Raw genomic sequence first — 18,630 nt, 5'->3', positions numbered from 1 at the left:
GGTGGCAAAGGGGGGACCTACGTACAGTACTCAGTAGGCAGGCGGTCATAATGTTATGGCTGATCGGTGTACTGTATTTATGAATGGATTCTTTATTATATCTACACAGAGAACTCAATGGTTAATGATTGCAATGCTAAAAGAGTTTCATTGTGTACAGTTCACACCGCGTGTGTGATGCGTGATGTACTGCGTGCGCGCTGCGTGGTGCGCGCGGGTGTTGCATGTCTTTTTTCTATGCACGCGCTGGGAGAGCGATCTCATTTGACTCGGTTTCAGGATGAAAGTCGTGAGAATTCAGTGAGAAAAACCGTGAATGAAGCATGAGGGCTGTTCTGCCGCAGACGGGCTGCTGTTCCAGGTGAGTCTGAAGTCATGAGGAGACCGATGTGCTCCGAGGGCTTACCTCCAGAACAAAGTTCATCCCGGAATGATCTGTGTGAGGAAGGACTCGCAATTTTTCGACAAAGATCTTCTTACTTAAGGTGAGTTACATCCGCACTCACTTGGATTCGTTTCTTTTTCTCATGTTAATTAGAACACGCGCCAATTAGAACACGCGCCAAAATGTGTTCATACAAAACGTGACACATTAAAACATTGATCTCCATGAAAATTCAGTTTAATTCATAACATTGAATAACAAGTGAACACGATTATAAACAGTTCACACACCAATTCTGAACTTTTTATTATTAGTATTTATTTATCTAATAATGCGCAAACAAACCCAATAAGGGATTAAAGTGAGGTTTCCCTAAATATAATGTAGTAATGTCAATTAATAATCTATAATTAATCCAATAAGAGATTAAAGTGAGGTTTCCCTAAATATAATGTAGTAATGTCAATTAATAATCTATAATTAATCCAATAAGAGATTAAAGTAAGGTTTCCCTAAATATAATGTAGTAATGTCAATTAATAATCTATAATTAATCCAATAAGAGATTAAAGTAAGGTTTCCCTAAATATAATGTAGTAATGTCAATTAATAATCTATAATTAATCCAATAAGAGATTAAAGTGAGGTTTCCCTGAATATAATGTAGTAATGTCAATTAATAATCTATAATTAATCCAATAAGAGATTAAAGTGAGGTTTCCCTAAATATAATGTAGTAATGTCAATTAATAATCTAGAATTAAACCAATAAGGGATTAAAGTGAAGTTTCTCTGAATATAATGTAGTAATGTCAATTAATAATCTAGAATTAATCCAATAAGGAATTAAAGTGAGGTTTCTCGGAATATAATGTAGTAATGTTACTTAATAATCTAGAATTAATCCAATAAGGAATTAAAGTGAAGTTTCTTTAAATATACACTGTACCAGTACCCAGTGATGTCGCTGAATGTAGCTACATATAGAAACTTCTGTCTAACTAGATACCTTCGGTGACATCCTGCCTCAATTATGTGTCACTTGTTTTTTTAAAAATAAGAATTAACCAAAGAATTGGATCACAAGTTATTTTAAACTATGTAACACATTCCATTGGAGGCACAGAGGCTTAGTGGTTAGATTTGACACCCTGCACCTCTAGATTGAGTCTGGAATCCCCATCCAGGGTGTACCCTACTCTGTGCTCCAAGTTCCCTGGGAAAGGTTCCTACTCTTTTATGCAATGAACACATAGATGTGTTTTTAACACATTGCTCTTTGCATAGTTTCCAGTTTTCTGAAGGGGGTCTACTTTAAGCACTCTTTGATAAAGGCACTTAGGTTGTAGGGTTCTACATCATGTAGTTTTTTTTTCTTAAAAGAAATATACACTGCCCATACAAAAGAAAAAAAAAAAGTCGCACATGCTAATATTTTTTTGGACATTAATTACTGCTATGGCATTGTTTCTATAAGCGCATGCAATTTTTCAGTATTTATTCCTGTAAATGTCAGAGTTGCATTAATTTCTCTCCAAGATCTTGTATGGATGATGGGAGAGTTGGAGCGAAGTCCTCTCCAGCTCATCCCAAAGATTCTCAATTGAGTCAATGTCTGGACTTTGTGGTAGCCAATCCATTTGTGAAAATTATGTCACATGCTCCTTGAACCACTCCGAATGTAACAAATCCTCACATTGACATTTTGCAATGTGCCCTTGGCATCAGTAAAGCAAAAAATCCATTGATGGATAAACTTGGTCATGAAGGATATTACCTGATTTTATTTGAAATTTGTTTGAGCACATAATGTTTCTGAACCTTCACCTGAACAAGCCACCCCGGTTTATAACACATGCCCCTACAGGCTCTAGATATGATTGGTGCACTGCATCCGCCTCTCTTCTTACCCTGATGTGCCCAAATCTGGACTCATCATGACCTTTTGACTCAAATGACCTTTTTCCAATGCTCCATAGTCCATTCTAGTAAATTGAAGCGTTATGTTCAGATCAATGTCACTAATAAGTGGTTTTCTTAAGGCTGCAAGCGTTTTTAGCCATGGGTTCTCGTGTCAAAACATTTGAATGGTGCAACACTTAAAGAATTTAATTCAATTTAATTCAATTTTATTTGTATAGCGCTTTTAACAATTGGCATTGTCCCAAAGCAGCTTTACACAATCAAAAGAATTATTTAAGTTTGTATGGAATTTAATTGTGTATGAATCAAAATAGTCAGATAGTCCCTAAAAGAACGCCATACATCCGTGCTTTAGCCAAGCACTAGTTAAATGCTGATATGTGCATTAATATAGCAGGGAATTATATAAAGAAACCAAAGGGGAGTTTTTTACGCTCATAACCTCATCCTGTTATTCTGCATTATTTGTTAATATCCATTTTCATGACTTGAAAAATAAACTTAAAAAATCTAATGCTGAAGTGGTACTGAAGGGTCGATATCTTTGCATATAATAAGAACATAAATGTAAAGAGTCCTTATTAAGGTACAGAAATGCCTTGGTGAAAAAATTTTTTACCCATAATGCATGCTTTTTCTGCCAGTGCACAAGATAAAAAGTTATGTTTATTAATTATAGAAATGAAAATCAATTTGAGGTCATTGACCTAGGGCTAATTGCTTTGTTGGCTGACTGCAAGAAAATCGATAGTAAGCACGGCATGTGTGTGTGTCTTATTGATACATTAGCTATAATCACATAATATTTCCTTCAATTTATATTTACATGAATACATTAAGGTTCAAGTTGGATTTGGTTAACATCACCACCTCGTTATAGATTGACATTTCATGGATTGATTTATTTGCTGGGGTATGTAGTGACCTGAAAATGTACTATCATTGATTTAATTAAGCTGATTTAATTTGCGCATGTGATGGCTGAATGAAACTATACTTAACAGTATTTTAACATGTGTCACTGATGATAAGGGTTTGTAAGTTCAATCCTAGGGCAAACCAAATTACAAAAGGGCTTCAACTTTAAAACTGTAATACTGCATGGATCAGGTTAGAAAGACACGCCATGAACCCTTGTTCATATTTGATTTTATTTTTAATCTTTTTTCATTAACAAGAACAATTTATTTCAAGTAGATTACTTTTGAAAAGTGCATTAGAGTACAAGCACAGCATCAATCACAGCTTTACAATTTCTATCCAAATGTAATTACTACCACTAACTCATTATGTCAGATCATATTAGCACTCTAGTTATTTTAATTTTACTTACAGTAAGTAACCACACATTCATAAATCATCTCGTTGACGCAAGTGCTTCTCCTAAAACCAGAATGTATAATTCTTTATCCTTGAAATGCTTTGATATTTTCTTTATCATTTCATATTTCAGGAGGACAAGAATTATTTACAACAGCACGGTTACTAATTAAAGGTGGGCGTGCCAAGATCTCAAAGCACAGTTCATATGAAATGTTTATCGAATCAACCACCCACAGAGAATCCCGCTGAGACAAAGATACAGAAAATGACAAGCTTTTGATCCATCAGTTGGACCCAACTTTTTTTGTCATTAATTGGGCTTAGGGCAGTTTATTAGCTGTGACTCAGGCAGCAGGAGCGTTTCCATTTTGCACTGACAGTCTCTGAAATCTGTGCACTTTGAGTCACTGTCCCTCGCCATGCTGTGTCTCCTGTGGCACTCTTGGTGAACATCTCTCTGCCAAAAGGAGAAAAAAGTGTGCACTTTAGTACTTGTTTTATTGCTATTGGTATTTGTATGAAAAAGAAAGATTTAAGCAAAATGCCCGTTTATCCATAGCTGATCCTTTTGATTGTGGAGATAAAGGACATTCTTTCTCCAAAAATATCTAAATGAACTAAATTAAAGCGTCTTGGGGCCACCTGACCTTTTTCAAATGCAAAGCTTTTGCAGTCATTAATTGGCTTAGTGACTGTCACATTTGCTAAAATACTTTGGTATAATTGAACATTTCCCCTCTTATAGGAGGACCAATGCTGACAGAAAAATTACCCAGAGCCAGATGTTGGCGAAGAGTCGTCGCTTGGCTATGCGCCGCCCGGCATATATGTTTAGTGCCCACTGCAACAGCCTGTCACTTGCCGAAGAGCTATTCCTGGAGGCAGCTGAGTATGGAAACATCCCTGTTGTCCGTAAAATGTTGGAAGAACTGCCTGAACTTAATATCAACTGTGTGGACTATATGGGACAGAATGCACTACAGCTGGCGGTGGCCAATGAGCACTTGGAGGTGATAGAACTGCTGCTGAAGAAAGATAACCTGGCCAGGATCGGCGATGCTCTGCTTCTGGCCATCAGCAAAGGCTACATCCGAATAGTGGAGGCCATATTGGCTCACCAGGCCTTTGCAGACACATCAAAGCTAACCAACAGCACCCTGCAAGCTGAAATAAATGATGACTTCTTTGCCTACGATGATGACGGCATGCGTTTTTCACAAGACATTACACCCATCATCTTGGCTTCCCACTGCCATGAGTATGAAATTGTACACATCCTGTTACTAAAGGGAGCTCGCATTGAGCGGCCACATGACTACTTCTGTAAATGTAACACCTGCATCTACCACCAGAGGCATGACTCCTTCAGTCACTCTCGGTCCCGTATCAATGCTTATAAGGGGCTGGCCAGCCCGGCTTACCTCTCGCTCTCAAGTGAAGACCCTGTGCTGACTGCTCTGGAGCTGAGCAATGAGCTGGCTGTGCTAGCCAACATAGAGAAGGAGTTCAAGGTAAGGACCTTCTAAGCTCAATCAGTGCTCAGGTCTCAGTAATTACGACTGTGGGAACCAATCTTGACAAAGTAATACTATATCCATCTGAGATTCCAATAGGAATTACGTATATGTCAAGGTTGGGGTGTTAATGATCAAAGATATTTTGAAATTGATCCAAACATGGTCAAATTTACAGTCTCATCACAGTCAAGGTTTCCTTTTTTGCCTTAGCTAAGAAAAATTTGTCTTGCTTTAAGGATTGCCGCATATACACTATCAGGCAAAAGTTTGGACACATCTTCTCCTTCAGTGTTTTTTCTTTAATTTTTGTCATTTTCAACATTGTACATTAACGCCGAAGACATCCAAACTATGAAAGAACTCATATGAAATTATGTAGTAAAAAAAAAAAAAGGGTTAAACAACCCAGAATATGTTTTTTATATTTTAGATTGTCCAAAGTAAAAAAGCAGCTAACAAATACTCAACACCTTTGGGACCTCTGAAGACTTTTGGAAAACCATTCCAGATGATGACCTCATAAGGTTGACGGAGAAAATGTCAAGAGTGTTTAAAGCAAAAGATGATGTTATTTAACATGTGTTACATGTCCAGACCTTTGACTGGTAGTGTATGTACAGTAGTACCATACCGTATATAGAAAAATTGTACATATTAGCATTGACAAAATAAATAACAGTATTCAACTGACAACACTTTATAATTACAACCATTCCTTCTGTTAAAGCCAGATCAAAACAATATTAAAATGAGATAGAAATAATCCAACCAAACATCTCTCTGACCTACTTGTGAACACAAAATCAATAAAACAGTCTTTGTGTTTTTTAAAATTAATTTTATGGTATTCTTCATAAACATGTAATACTTACTATACTACATTATAATAGTAAAACTAAAAAACGTCCTGCATATATCAAAGTATACAAAGGAAATGATTTAATAGTGTGTGTGTGTCTCTTTAGATACATGAAAAAGTTTCCTAAAGAAAAGTTAGCTTACCATCTGGTATATTTGCTTTCCTATTATGCATAATAAAACAATATTGTAACAATTAATTAATTAAACTATAATTATTAAAATTGCAGCTTCAAATTGCCTTTAAAAATTCTTTAGGTCATTTGCCATGGACATTTCTTTATGAGCATACAGTACATGTTCTTAATAGTTGGTTGAGGTTCTTTTGTGCATCCTTCAATCTTAATATACATCTCCTGGTCTGTCAGCCTTTTTGTTCTCTTCTCTGGTCTCATTTGTTAGATAGTTTTTTTTTTGTGTATCTCTTTTTTTTGTGTGTGTGGGGGGGGGGGGGTCCAATTCCTCCCCGTCACTAGGGGGCTCCCACATTAGGCTACTACTACCACTCAGTCGGGAGGGCCAAAGATTATCACGTGTTTCCTCCGAACCACGTGACGCCAGCCGACAGCATCTTTTCAAACTGCTCACGCACAGCATAACACACTCGGATCACAGCGCTATCCGCTTCTTCCGCTTGCTGAGCTCACTGGCGCCCCTGATTCGCTGTAGAGCCGTGATCAATATGGGATCACGAAGTCCCTCTCATACCTCCCCTCTGAGAGAGCTCGGCCAATCAGATCTTCCCAGACCTCCGGCTGCGAGAGGTTACAGCATCACACGAGAATAGAACCAGCAATCTCCAGATGATAGGGCGAGCCACTGCGCCACTCGGTGGCCAAATGAGCACTAATTAATTCTGTAGCGGGTGGCACGGTGGCTTAGTGCTTAGCACTGTTGCCTTGCACCTCCTGTTTCGGAGTTCGATTGCCGCCTCGGGTCTTTCCATGCTTGGTGGGTTTCCTGTGGGTACCCTGGTTTCCTCCCGCAGTCCAAAGACATACAGGTTAGGCTAATTGGCACTTAGTGTGTGAATGACCATGTGTGTGTGTGTGTGTGCCAAGAAGATAATTCTATAGTTATGTCAGTATAAGCATCCTGAAAATAGTGTCAAGAGCATTATTATTATTTGTGCTACACTTTATATATTGATAAAAACTGAGGCAGAAATTTCTCTAACCAAAAAGGCTAAAAATGACAAATTATAATAATCTGGCTTCAATCAATGTGATTTCCATTAGCATTTACATTTGGTGGAGAGCCATGTTAGCAACTTCCTCCTGTCTACAATATTTAAGCTTTTTCCCCATGTTAGATTTTGAAGCATTGCAAATTAATTTATAGAAGAATTAGACTTGTTGGCAACATACAGTAGGCAACCGTGTTTTTTTTCTGTTGGCATTATGTTCTGCTTGTTGAGTACTAGTATGCAATTACTTAATGAGCTACAGTATAATTAAATGTTTCCAACTGAATCATTTTATTTTAGTTCAGAGCATTGCTATGGTGCAGCACCAGGGTTCTTGAAATCCACTCATTCCTGACAATCTACAAACAGTTTTGTAAGTTCTCCTCATTTCAATTCAGGGTGCATTCCTGCCCCTTGCACAGAGATCCATCATCCAACCATAACAAAATAGTTATAACAATTTAGTTAGTATATTTTCTATCTTTTATATTTTTGTCTGTTTAAATATTCAATGTTTCCTGGCATCTGTGCTTCTGAGTTAGGTTCCATTTAATATAAATGAGTTGCTTTGACTTTTTTTTTCTCATGTCATCTCATGGATTTATTTATTTATCTACTGTACATCAAAATCCATACTTGGATATACATGAAGCTAGATTTTGTCTATGTCCATACGTAAAAATAATCTTATAATTAATTTACCAGGCATGTGATGCGGTATCTTATTCATGCTGGATTTTTTATAAATGACAAAATGAGTAATGTATAAATGTCTATAAAATCATAAAATTAAAAAAATTCCACAAATCACTCGTTATATCAGCCGTTTACTACTCACTGTCATGCAGGAGAAAGTATTCAGTAAAACAGGCTTAAATCATGTGTGGTGCGGAGTGTGGATTGATGTGAATGTCCTCAGCCCTTACTTGTACTTTAACCAAGTGTGGGTGGTACAGTCTTTCATTTCCAATACAGCTGAAAGCACATGATGCCGAACAATCATGACTAACATTTCCAAATGCACTCCATGACACCTTAATTACTTAGTCACTGTGTGTGAAAATGCACTTGATTTATAAAAAACCTGTTACTATATGAGATTCATAAACAGCATCAATTTAATGTGTCAATTACAGGCATGTTTTACTATAATGATGTTTCATCTGATTTTCATTTACAGAATGATTACAAGAAGCTGTCTATGCAATGCAAGGACTTTGTGGTTGGACTGTTGGACTTGTGCCGGAACACAGAGGAGGTGGAAGCCATCTTGAATGGGGACACTGAGTTAAATGGCAGTGACAAAACAGGCAGACCGAGTCTCATTCGCCTAAAACTGGCCATCAAGTATGAGCTTAAAAAGGTAAAATCTTTTATTCTTTACAAGGACAAAAAAAAGTCTTAATTAGGATTACTTTTGTGACATTCGTCAGTGCTGCAGTTGAGATGTAGATAATAAACTGATTGCCTGATGCATTGTTAAATGTTTCGATGCCTCCCACGCAGTTTGTTGCTCATCCAAACTGTCAGCAGCAGCTCCTCTCCATTTGGTATGAAAATCTGTCTGGGCTCCGGCAGCAGACTACCGCTGTGAAGTTGCTAGTGGTGTTCGGGGTGGCCGTCGGTCTGCCAATCCTGGCTCTGCTCTACTGGATAGCGCCCTCAAGCAAGGTCGGCCTACAGAACGCTTGTTCGACATTAGGTTTTCGAAAAAGTAACGACATTGTTGTCCTAAAATGCCTCAATCAGCTTTTAAAGAATGTTCCAGCATTATTCATTTATTCATACACTTTTGATAGAAATTTAAGGACAGATATACATAAAGAAACTTTTAATTTTAGATCAAAAGACTCATTTTAAATAAACACTACATAAGCCATAGCGTGTCTAAAAATGTCAGTTACTTAATATTAATCTTGTTTTGGTAAAACCGTTGTATAAAAGCAATATTTCCCTCATTGCTTTTATTATTGTAAATCAATCATTGTCGTATATTGAATATTGCCATGGTTATGATTGTTTCCTGTAGAGCCCATATTAGCTTATGCCTATGGCCATCCATAACCTTGGTTATGTTCAATATAAACACTCTCACTCATGAACCACTCTTTCACAATTTCTTTCTCAAGTCCTGGTATATCCCTGTGTCATCAGGGAAGAAAAACTCCACTGATGTGATAACCTGGTCATTCGGTACATTCAGGTCATCAGCTGACTTCATTTTTGTTTTGCCACATAACGTTACTGAGCAACCCCAGATCATACAATGGACCCATGTAACCATCGCATCTCAGTATGGTCAATCTGGACATACTGTATCAGACCACATGACCTTTGTCTATTGCTCCAAAGTCCAATCTTTATGCTCCCTTGCTAACTGAAATGTTTTTTTCTGCTTTATGGAAATTATCTTGCTTTCACTAATGAACATGCTTTCTACTAATTTCTACTGTTGTTATTTTAACGATGCAAATTCACCTAGTGTTTAAGTCAGCTCCATTCATATTTCCCCCCAGCACATTTTTTTTTTAAATAAAGTTAACATTTTAGCACTATTCTTCTAGGTTTTTGAGTATGTGTTAAAGAGTTCTTAAACAAATTCCAGAACTTTACATTCTCCTTACCTATTTTCTTTATTTGATGCAGACCAATAATTTTATCTGCCTGAAAAGGTAACTTTTTACACTACAAGCTGAAGCAAGGACAATAGCAAAGTGGTGTTCTGATTATATGACAAATAGGCTTTATCAAGCAAGCAACTTCAATAATGCATTAGAATAAATTATGCAAGTTTGTTTTTATATGAACTATTCTTTCCACGTATTATCTACTTTGCAGTTGGGAAAGATCATCCGTGGTCCCTTTCTCAAGTTTGTGGCCCATGCAGCTTCGTTCACCATCTTCCTTGGTCTCCTGATTATGAATGCAGCAGATCGGTTTGAGGGGACAAGTCTCCTTCCAAACATGACCATCCATGACCATCCTACACAGCTGTTCCGCATGAAAACCACCCCTTTCACCTGGATGGAGATGCTGATCATTTCCTGGGTCATAGGTAGGATATGATCTTTTAATTTATTTTATGGTAAAGAAATAGTCATGAGTAATCATATTGTTATCATTGTTATCTGTGTGTTTAGTTAGGCCCGGTGAGTTATATAAATGTATGTACTACAACTAAAACAGCCAGAACTAGAGTTTAAAAAATTATGCCTAGTTATGATAACAGAACCATATATAGGAACAAACATGTACAGTATGTTACACAAAAGTATTGGTACTGGGGAGACAACTGAGATCCTAAGCCCAGATTACTGTACTTTCTGTACTTAGTGTTACATATTCTGTGTATGTACATGTGTGCTTTCTCTGTGTTTTCTGGTTTCTTGCTACCATACAAAAACATTCTAATAAATTGCTCAAAGTGTGAAAGTGGATGTTCATAGTGCACTGAGATGGACTGCTATCCCATCCAAGGTGTATTTCTATGTTCTCTGGTCACACCTCCACCGTGACCAGGATAAAGCATTTACTCCGGGTACTCCGGTTTCCTCCCACAGTCCAAATTCATACAGATTATGCTCATTGGCTTTCCAAATTGCCCGTAGTGTTTGAGTGTGTGTAATCTGCGATGGATTGGGGCCGTGCAAAAATGCATTCCAACACTCATGTTGGATTCTTTATATGGTTGGGTGTATTTAGCACAAAATTAGAACTAATTTAACCCTATTTTTTCCCTAAAACTAGCCCCATGGCTAACCGGTTAACTATAAAATGGTAACAGTTGCAATTTTAGATTAATTTAATAGATTTTTTATTTTAAAGAGAGATCCAACACATAACTGCAGCAAATAGCCCTGTCATTTTTTGGATAAAAGACACTTTTACGACTTGAACTCTAATGAATCTCCAACACTTCACCACACATTCTATTCACAAAGCCCACCTCACCAGCCTACCTTTACCTACAGTATTTCTTTATAACCTTTCTGTCCACAGTCATAGGCCACTTTTTACACACTGCAGGGTTTACATAACATGTCTAATGGTCAAGAACGTTAAAGAACATGCAGAGACAGGCTATATAACCTTGTTATTTGATTTGGGTTATATCAGCAACCCACATTTATAGCCTGGCTTAAAAGCGCTTCTTATTAGATGTAGTAAGGACAGCGGTGACGCATTAGTTTTACGTTTTACATTAGAGGTGTTTGAATTACAGTATTGTTACTCATAATTCTACAAGACAAAAAAGATTAAGAGTCTGTTCTAAAATAATGCTGTGTGATAATTCATTTTTGAGTTTTCTGTGCTTTGTACTAATTTTCTAAATTAGAGTACAATTTGTTCCTAGGCCTTTTTAAAATTTATTATCTTGTCTGTTTTCCTAACATTATACATGCGAGTATTAGATATCATTTGAGTTGAATGTGCCTTGTGTTTATTTTAAAGGAATGATTTGGGCTGAATGCAAAGAGATCTGGTCTCAAGGCCCTCGGGAATATCTGTTGGAACCCTGGAACCTGTTGGACTTTGGGATGCTGGCCATATTTGTGTCTTCATTCATAGCAAGATTCATGGCTTTCTGGCATGCTTACACTGCACAGAGTTATGTTGATGAGCACTACACGGACCTGTCTAACATAACACTGCCCTACGAGATTGAGTATTATCGCTTAGGTTAGTTTGACTATAAATGTTCAATATTTAAATATGAATATACTGTAAACTAAAATTAATAACTTAATAATTGAAGTCTACAAGGGACTTCCCAGAACTCCTGCCAAACAGGGCCAAGTATCACAAACCAAATACTTTTACTATAAATTTTTTTTAAAAACGTTCCAAAACGCAACAATAAAATACAACCGATGGACAGAAGTGAGTTTCCTGATCAACCATAACCATATCATCACCGCAAGGTAAATTGAATAACATATCGGTTATACTGTATACCAGTAACTGGATCATGGGCACGCAAAGCTCATTTATGTCCATGGGGACCAAAGGCTGTCCTATCTGGTCCGATCTTTAACGTGGCTTAGAAGAACGAGTAGTCTCGGAGAGTAATTCGTTTATTTTCTACTGGGCGCGCGTGTGCAAAGGATCGCAAAACCAAAAATGAGTAGTTACCTTTGAGTTTTTTGGTCCGAATCGTTCGTTCTTTTGTCACGTGACTCCCATAGACACTATACAGTACAGTAGATTCAAAAGAACGAACGACCCGGACAAGAAGATATGAGAGGTGAGCTGCTCATTCTGTTTATCATAATATGTCTTTAGCTGCATTGTAATATTTTCATTACTGGAACTAGAGCCAAAATTTGTGTAGACAGACGTGTTGGAGGTCTGTTTATAAAAAATGTAACATTTTATTTTATTTCTGATTAAAAGAACGAAATTAACTAAATGGCTCAAAAAAAGATTTGTTCATTTTGATGAATGAGTCACTAAAATGATTCAAACTTCCCATCACTAATGTACTGGACAAACAAGTCTGATCCATGAAAGCCCCACCTTACAACTTGTAGAGTAGTGCCCTAAACTTTTGGTGTAACAAGGAGAACCTTAAACCTAGGTGGTTTTAATGGTAATGGTTTTAATGGTATAGCTAAATGATGTATATTGTAGTTCATTTTGATTATTTTTATTTTTGATTATTTTTAAACCAAGTCTATTTTTAGGTGCAGTGCAATAAAAATAAATTAATCTATTAATTAATACCCCCCTGAACAAGGGCTTTTAAGGAGCACTACTAGAAATATATGGCAGTGCTGAACCTTTTTCTATACATTTATTTAATTACTGTATGTTAAATTATTTTTACATTAATAATTTTCTGGATTGAAAATAAAGAACTTGATTCAAATTAGAATGTTAACACTGCATTTTTGATGATTCTAAAATATTTCTGTTGTCCTTCATCTTCTCAAAATTAGTCACCTTAAAGATTACAAGGCTTATGTAAGGTCGCTCCTTATTTGCAATTTATACATTTTACAGTTCTGCACAAATAGCATTTGACTTTTTTAAATTATTTTTTTATGTAGCACGAATCCATTGGGTGCCATCAGACCCCCAGCTGATCTCAGAGGGTCTGTATGCCATTGCTGTAGTGCTGAGCTTCTCGCGGATTGCCTACATCCTGCCAGCCAATGAAAGCTTCGGCCCCCTGCAAATCTCCCTGGGCAGAACGGTCAAAGACATTTTTAAGTTTATGGTGATCTTCATTATGGTGTTTGTAGCCTTTATGATTGGGATGTTCAACCTCTACTCGTACTACCTCGGAGCAAAGCAAAACAATGCCTTCACAACGTGAGTGCAGACGTAACCGCAGGCATGCAATGTTAACCATAAGAATCAGTCAGGTCTATCAACTTAACAAGAATCTTGTATTCATTTACAGTGACTGATCATACACATTCACGGTTATAATATTTGCCTTCAGAATAATCTCATTACAAATGACCATTAGAACCATCTCAGTGCATCATCAATTTAAAACATGATTAAATTTGATTGGATTCAATATTTTTTTACATTATATTATTTTTTAGACAAAATTTAATGAAGAAAATGCACATGGACACGCACACACAAGCTTTACATTAATTTAAAAAATTGCCTTTGTGGTTATGGTATTATAAATACAACAATCATTGTAAATTTATATACAGACACACGTGTATACGTAGGGAATCCAGCAATTCAGCATCACCTTACTACATCATAATTTATAATGTGCGTGATTCTAGACTATAGCTATAACATTATGACAATGCCGGGGATTTAATCTGTTCATTTAATTACTGAAAAAATAAATTTGCTAAATGTTTTTAGACATTCATTTGAAAATGTCTTGGTTTTAGATTGGCACATGGATTAAAAGCCTTTGGCACTAACATTTAAGGACATACTGCATGTGGGTGTTGGCAGTTGGCATAAATTTGACAATTTATGCAAACTGGTCATAAGAATTTAGTCATACCCTGGATAATCATAAACAATAGCACACTGTACAGTTTATAAAAATGACTAATAGACTCTTGGATAAGATTTGTTTATATCCAATATATGTAATTTTGTAATTAATTTCAATTATGTACCAAAATCTCTCACTTACTTACAGTAAATGCTGTTCTGAGGAATATGTATATTTATCATAATTCAAATAAATGCAAATTAATAAGGGTTACAGTGTAAATTAAAAATAAGCTTATTCATTTATAAGCTTACAGATTGAATTATCAATGTGCTTTGTCAATGTGCATTTGAGAGAGATAGACTAAAATTCTTTCTTTGATGGAATCCCTTTTTTTTTTTTTTTACTTTCTCTTCCTAGAGTTGAAGAAAGCTTTAAAACCTTGTTCTGGGCTATTTTTGGACTTTCCGAGGTCAAATCTGTTGTCATTAATAATGGACATAAATTCATCGAAAATATTGGCTATGTCCTTTATGGAGTTTACAATGTTATCATGGTTATCGTCCTCCTCAACATGCTCATCGCTATGATCAACAGCTCGTTTCAGGAAATTGAGGTAATCTGGACCCCCCCCCCCCACACACACACATATGCACACACACACACACACACACAGAATTTAAATATCCTGTTTATTGTAAGCGTTATATATATCCTGGTTGTACGCCATTAATTACTTTTATGCCAGATTTTGTCCAATTTTTAAATCACTTTGAGTAAACGTGAGTAATATTTGGATATATGAATACGTGAATATGTAAAATGTAGATGAGTTTGATCAGTCTTTCATTGTAGAGATTTGTAACATGTAGTCTTTAAGTCAAACCGGGACTTGTGATGAATATTTTCATGGATGAAGACATAAAATTGATTGACATTTACAGAAGTCATTATATGAGTTCCTGAGAGGCCGGGGTTTCAGACATGAAGCTGTCAGACCATACTGTGAGAACTTTCTACCTTGATTCAAGCTACCTTGAAACACTAGGATAAGTCTAAAGATATGAAAGTAGTTTTTACTGTCATAACTGTGTTCTGTTAAAAGTCCAGGTTTGACATGAATACCCCTTGTTCTAATATAGCATTAGAACGCCATGTAGAGAAACTGATCAAGTTATTTTATTAAACCTATTCACGTCACTCTGCTGGTTGCTATTACTCTCATTGTTTTAACATCAAGGAAGAATGTTGTTGGCCACACTTCCTTTATGATTCTCTTCTCTTCTGACAGGATGACGCAGATGTGGAGTGGAAGTTTGCCCGGGCTAAGCTGTGGTTCTCCTACTTTGAGGAAGGTGGAACTTTGTCTGTGCCTTTTAACTTAATTCCAAGCCCTAAGTCTGTCCTCAGCCTGACTCATAAAATCAAGCAGCTACTTCCAACACCTCTGCACAGACAAAAAGACAGCCTGAAGGAGGACACCGAGCTCAATGAAGTAAGAGCAGATGATGAACGAAATATGAAAGAGAATATGATTTGTTACAATAAGATATACTTGCATGAAATCAGGATTAGATTCTTACTTTGACCACAGTTATTGTAGCAGTCAGATGTTATAGTGACAGAGGGTTTACACTATTATCTAAACAATTTGGTTACGTACTTACAATATATGTATATTTATATGTATACTTATATGCAGAGACCGGAGTATATTAAAAGTCTGGTTGTAATTACACTACACTGTAAACACTGTACAGAAATTAGCTCTGTGATGTGGGAAGCCAGTCTTAAGTGCAGTACTTAAAAGCTTAAGTGCAAACAATTAGACACAATCAAATATTCTGTAGCCTGAGATCAGAAACATGGCACAGTTTCTTTCAGGAATAATGAAAAGATATTATTTATTGTTTCAGCTGGGTGAACAAAAAGAATCTAATTACGCAGGATCACCTCAATCAAGCCGTTATCGGGTAAAATGCTGACACTATTACACCATGACTTTTTTTCACATACAATTAAAAATCACTCAAGTGATACATTTTAAACCCCTTATTTGATTATATGTAGCACTATGATATAAACTCTAAGGCTTTTTGAAAGAAAAAAAAACAACTAAAAAGTAGTAAAAGTTCCCTAATTAAATTGGCTTGTTCACAGTGGAAACAAATAATGAAGACATATTTAATACAAAGAGTACATAAATAAATAAGTAAAAGAATTTGTTTTTATCTTAGTGGCTTTATGGTTAGCATTGTTGCCTTTGTTGAGGGTCGAGTCTCCGGTCATGTGTGGGTGGAGTTTATTTTTCCTCCCATAGTCCAAATCCATGCAGTTAATTGCCCTGAGTGTGTGTACAAGTGCCCTGTGATGGCCTGTGATGATAAAGGGTCAATACTGCTTTGTACTCTAGGTTTCTTGGCATAGGCTCCAGGGCCCCATGACCTGTGACATGTGGTATAAATAACTTATTAAATTTTTGAGCTTGTAGTCTATAAGTTCTATTACAGTTAAAAGTTAAATTCCTAACCTTTTATTTAGGTTCTACATTTATTTATTCTTTATATTTATTTATTCATCTTCATTAACCATTATGGAAAGCTCTGGAGCTAGGGAAAGACTGTTTGATTAAAAGGATTGAATACACCAGGTTTGTTAAAACGTAGTCATTTTACCTTTGTCACTGTAATTCTTTGATATTGAATGCACATTGTTTCCTGACAGAGGATAATGAAACGATTAATTAAAAGATATATCATAAAAGCACAAATGGACAAAGAGAGTGATGAGGTTAATGAAGGTACAGTATATTATTATTATTATTATTATTATTTCTGAATACATTATTATACAGATTTGCTTATTATATTTTTTAAAAGGTTTATACAGATCTTTCATAAAATATGATGCATGTGTAATAACAGTTTCTGTCTCTCTCTCCCTCTCTCTCTCTCTTCAGGGGAGTTAAAGGAGATAAAGCAGGACATCTCAAGTTTGCGCTATGAGCTCTTGGAGAAGTCCAGTGAGACAGAAGAATTGGCGGAGATGATCAGGACACTGGCAGAAACACTTAGCAGACAGCACAACCACTAGTCATACACAGCTCCAACTTCTGAAACACTGGTTTTAGGGACTGCTTCAACTGAAGTCCTTAAAACCGAGTTGTGAAATGGCTGGTACAATATATACTGTATCATGTGTTTAAAAAGGATCTGAAACATTTCTGCAATCTCAAGTACTAAAATAAATTACTTTTTTAAGAAAGATGATCACATTTTTGTTGGTTAAATTTTACACAAGTCTGACTTTCTTAAATCTTGGGGAAGACATACAGGACATGACACAACGTTAAAATGACTACAATGTTACTTTATACTTGCAGCTGTCATTGAACTTGGATCTATTAAAATTCATAATGTCCAGGTGTGAAACGCCTGGAAACGAATAACATTGTAATGTCCAGGTGTGAAACGCATAGTATACAACAACAAGTTGAGCCAGGTGGCATAGTAACACATTAGTTAGGAACTTCCATGCTAGAATTCTAATATTAGTAATAATGTGCTATACTAAAAAAGATATATGGTCTTATGAACCTAATACATGTAAAATGTAAAAGACAGTCCAGACTAAGATTCCTTAAAAGTCTCTATGACATTTTTTAACATTACCAAATATACGTTACAATATGGACACAGATTTAATCTTTTTTATATAACCAATACATTCTTCCACAAGTTGTAATTAATATTTGTAATTACTGAAAGTAATTGATATTTGCAGTCTTTATGCAGTTAATGCATAGCTATGTATCTGTGTCTGTGAATATCTGTAGCCTATATTTACAGTATGTGGGAATTTTAGGCTATTTTTTTTCTAGCAGATAAACAGAGTAAATAACTGAACTACAGAGTAAGCAACTCAGCACAGGTTTCACACCAGATGCCCTTCCTGATGCAACCCCTCCATTTCAGCACTGCAGGCAGTGGCTGGGTAGTATGGGATGTGGCAACCATTAAAGGCCTGGCTTGAACCTGGGTCCTTAGATCCCCAAATCCACCTAGCTAGAGACTTAAATTAGCAAACTCTAATGTGAACAAATAGCAGGGGCGTGAATGGACAATCGAAGAAACATTGATCATAGCACTGGCCTGATTTTTTTTTTTTTTTTGAGTATTTGGACTTTTACTGCATTTGGAGGAACCAGACTCAACAACGAAATCATCCTTATTCTGGTGATAATGGATAGCAGGGATTGATCTGCCGTCAAACTGTGTTCGAAGATTCCAAACATTAGGAAGCAAAACTGCTCATATCAAAGTGAACTATAAACAGTGTACAGAAACAATGGATCATCACTTGACAAGCAAAATTACTCATTAGTCATTGCACCCATTTACTATTATTATTAATGCTTTTAACATTTTCTGCATAATATTAATATATTAGAAATTACACAGAACATATTAATAAATAATCAAATCAGATTTTTTATGTAATTAGTATACGTTTTGTA

The 18,630-nt window shown here is 36.1% G+C and overlaps 1 protein-coding gene across 1 annotated transcript; it reads left to right on the top strand.

Moving 5' to 3' along the window:
* The first annotated feature begins 372 nt into the window (after positions 1–372).
* trpc6b (transient receptor potential cation channel, subfamily C, member 6b) lies at positions 373–17,210 on the top strand. The gene is made up of 12 exons (XM_053500382.1): positions 373–485; positions 4,377–5,142; positions 8,373–8,555; positions 8,699–8,863; positions 10,031–10,247; positions 11,645–11,872; positions 13,243–13,507; positions 14,535–14,730; positions 15,406–15,609; positions 16,031–16,087; positions 16,839–16,914; positions 17,074–17,210. Exons 1-12 carry the CDS (start codon positions 376–378, stop codon positions 17,205–17,207), a joined length of 2,601 nt encoding a protein of 866 aa, XP_053356357.1. The 5' UTR covers positions 373–375; the 3' UTR covers positions 17,208–17,210.
* The last annotated feature ends 1,420 nt before the right edge of the window (positions 17,211–18,630 follow it).

This window comes from Clarias gariepinus, chromosome 7 (assembly GCF_024256425.1).
Source record: "Clarias gariepinus isolate MV-2021 ecotype Netherlands chromosome 7, CGAR_prim_01v2, whole genome shotgun sequence".
Classification (NCBI taxonomy): Eukaryota; Metazoa; Chordata; class Actinopteri; order Siluriformes; family Clariidae; genus Clarias; species Clarias gariepinus.
Note: the sequence above shows the minus strand (reverse complement) of the source record. Positions and strands in the feature narration are given on the sequence as shown.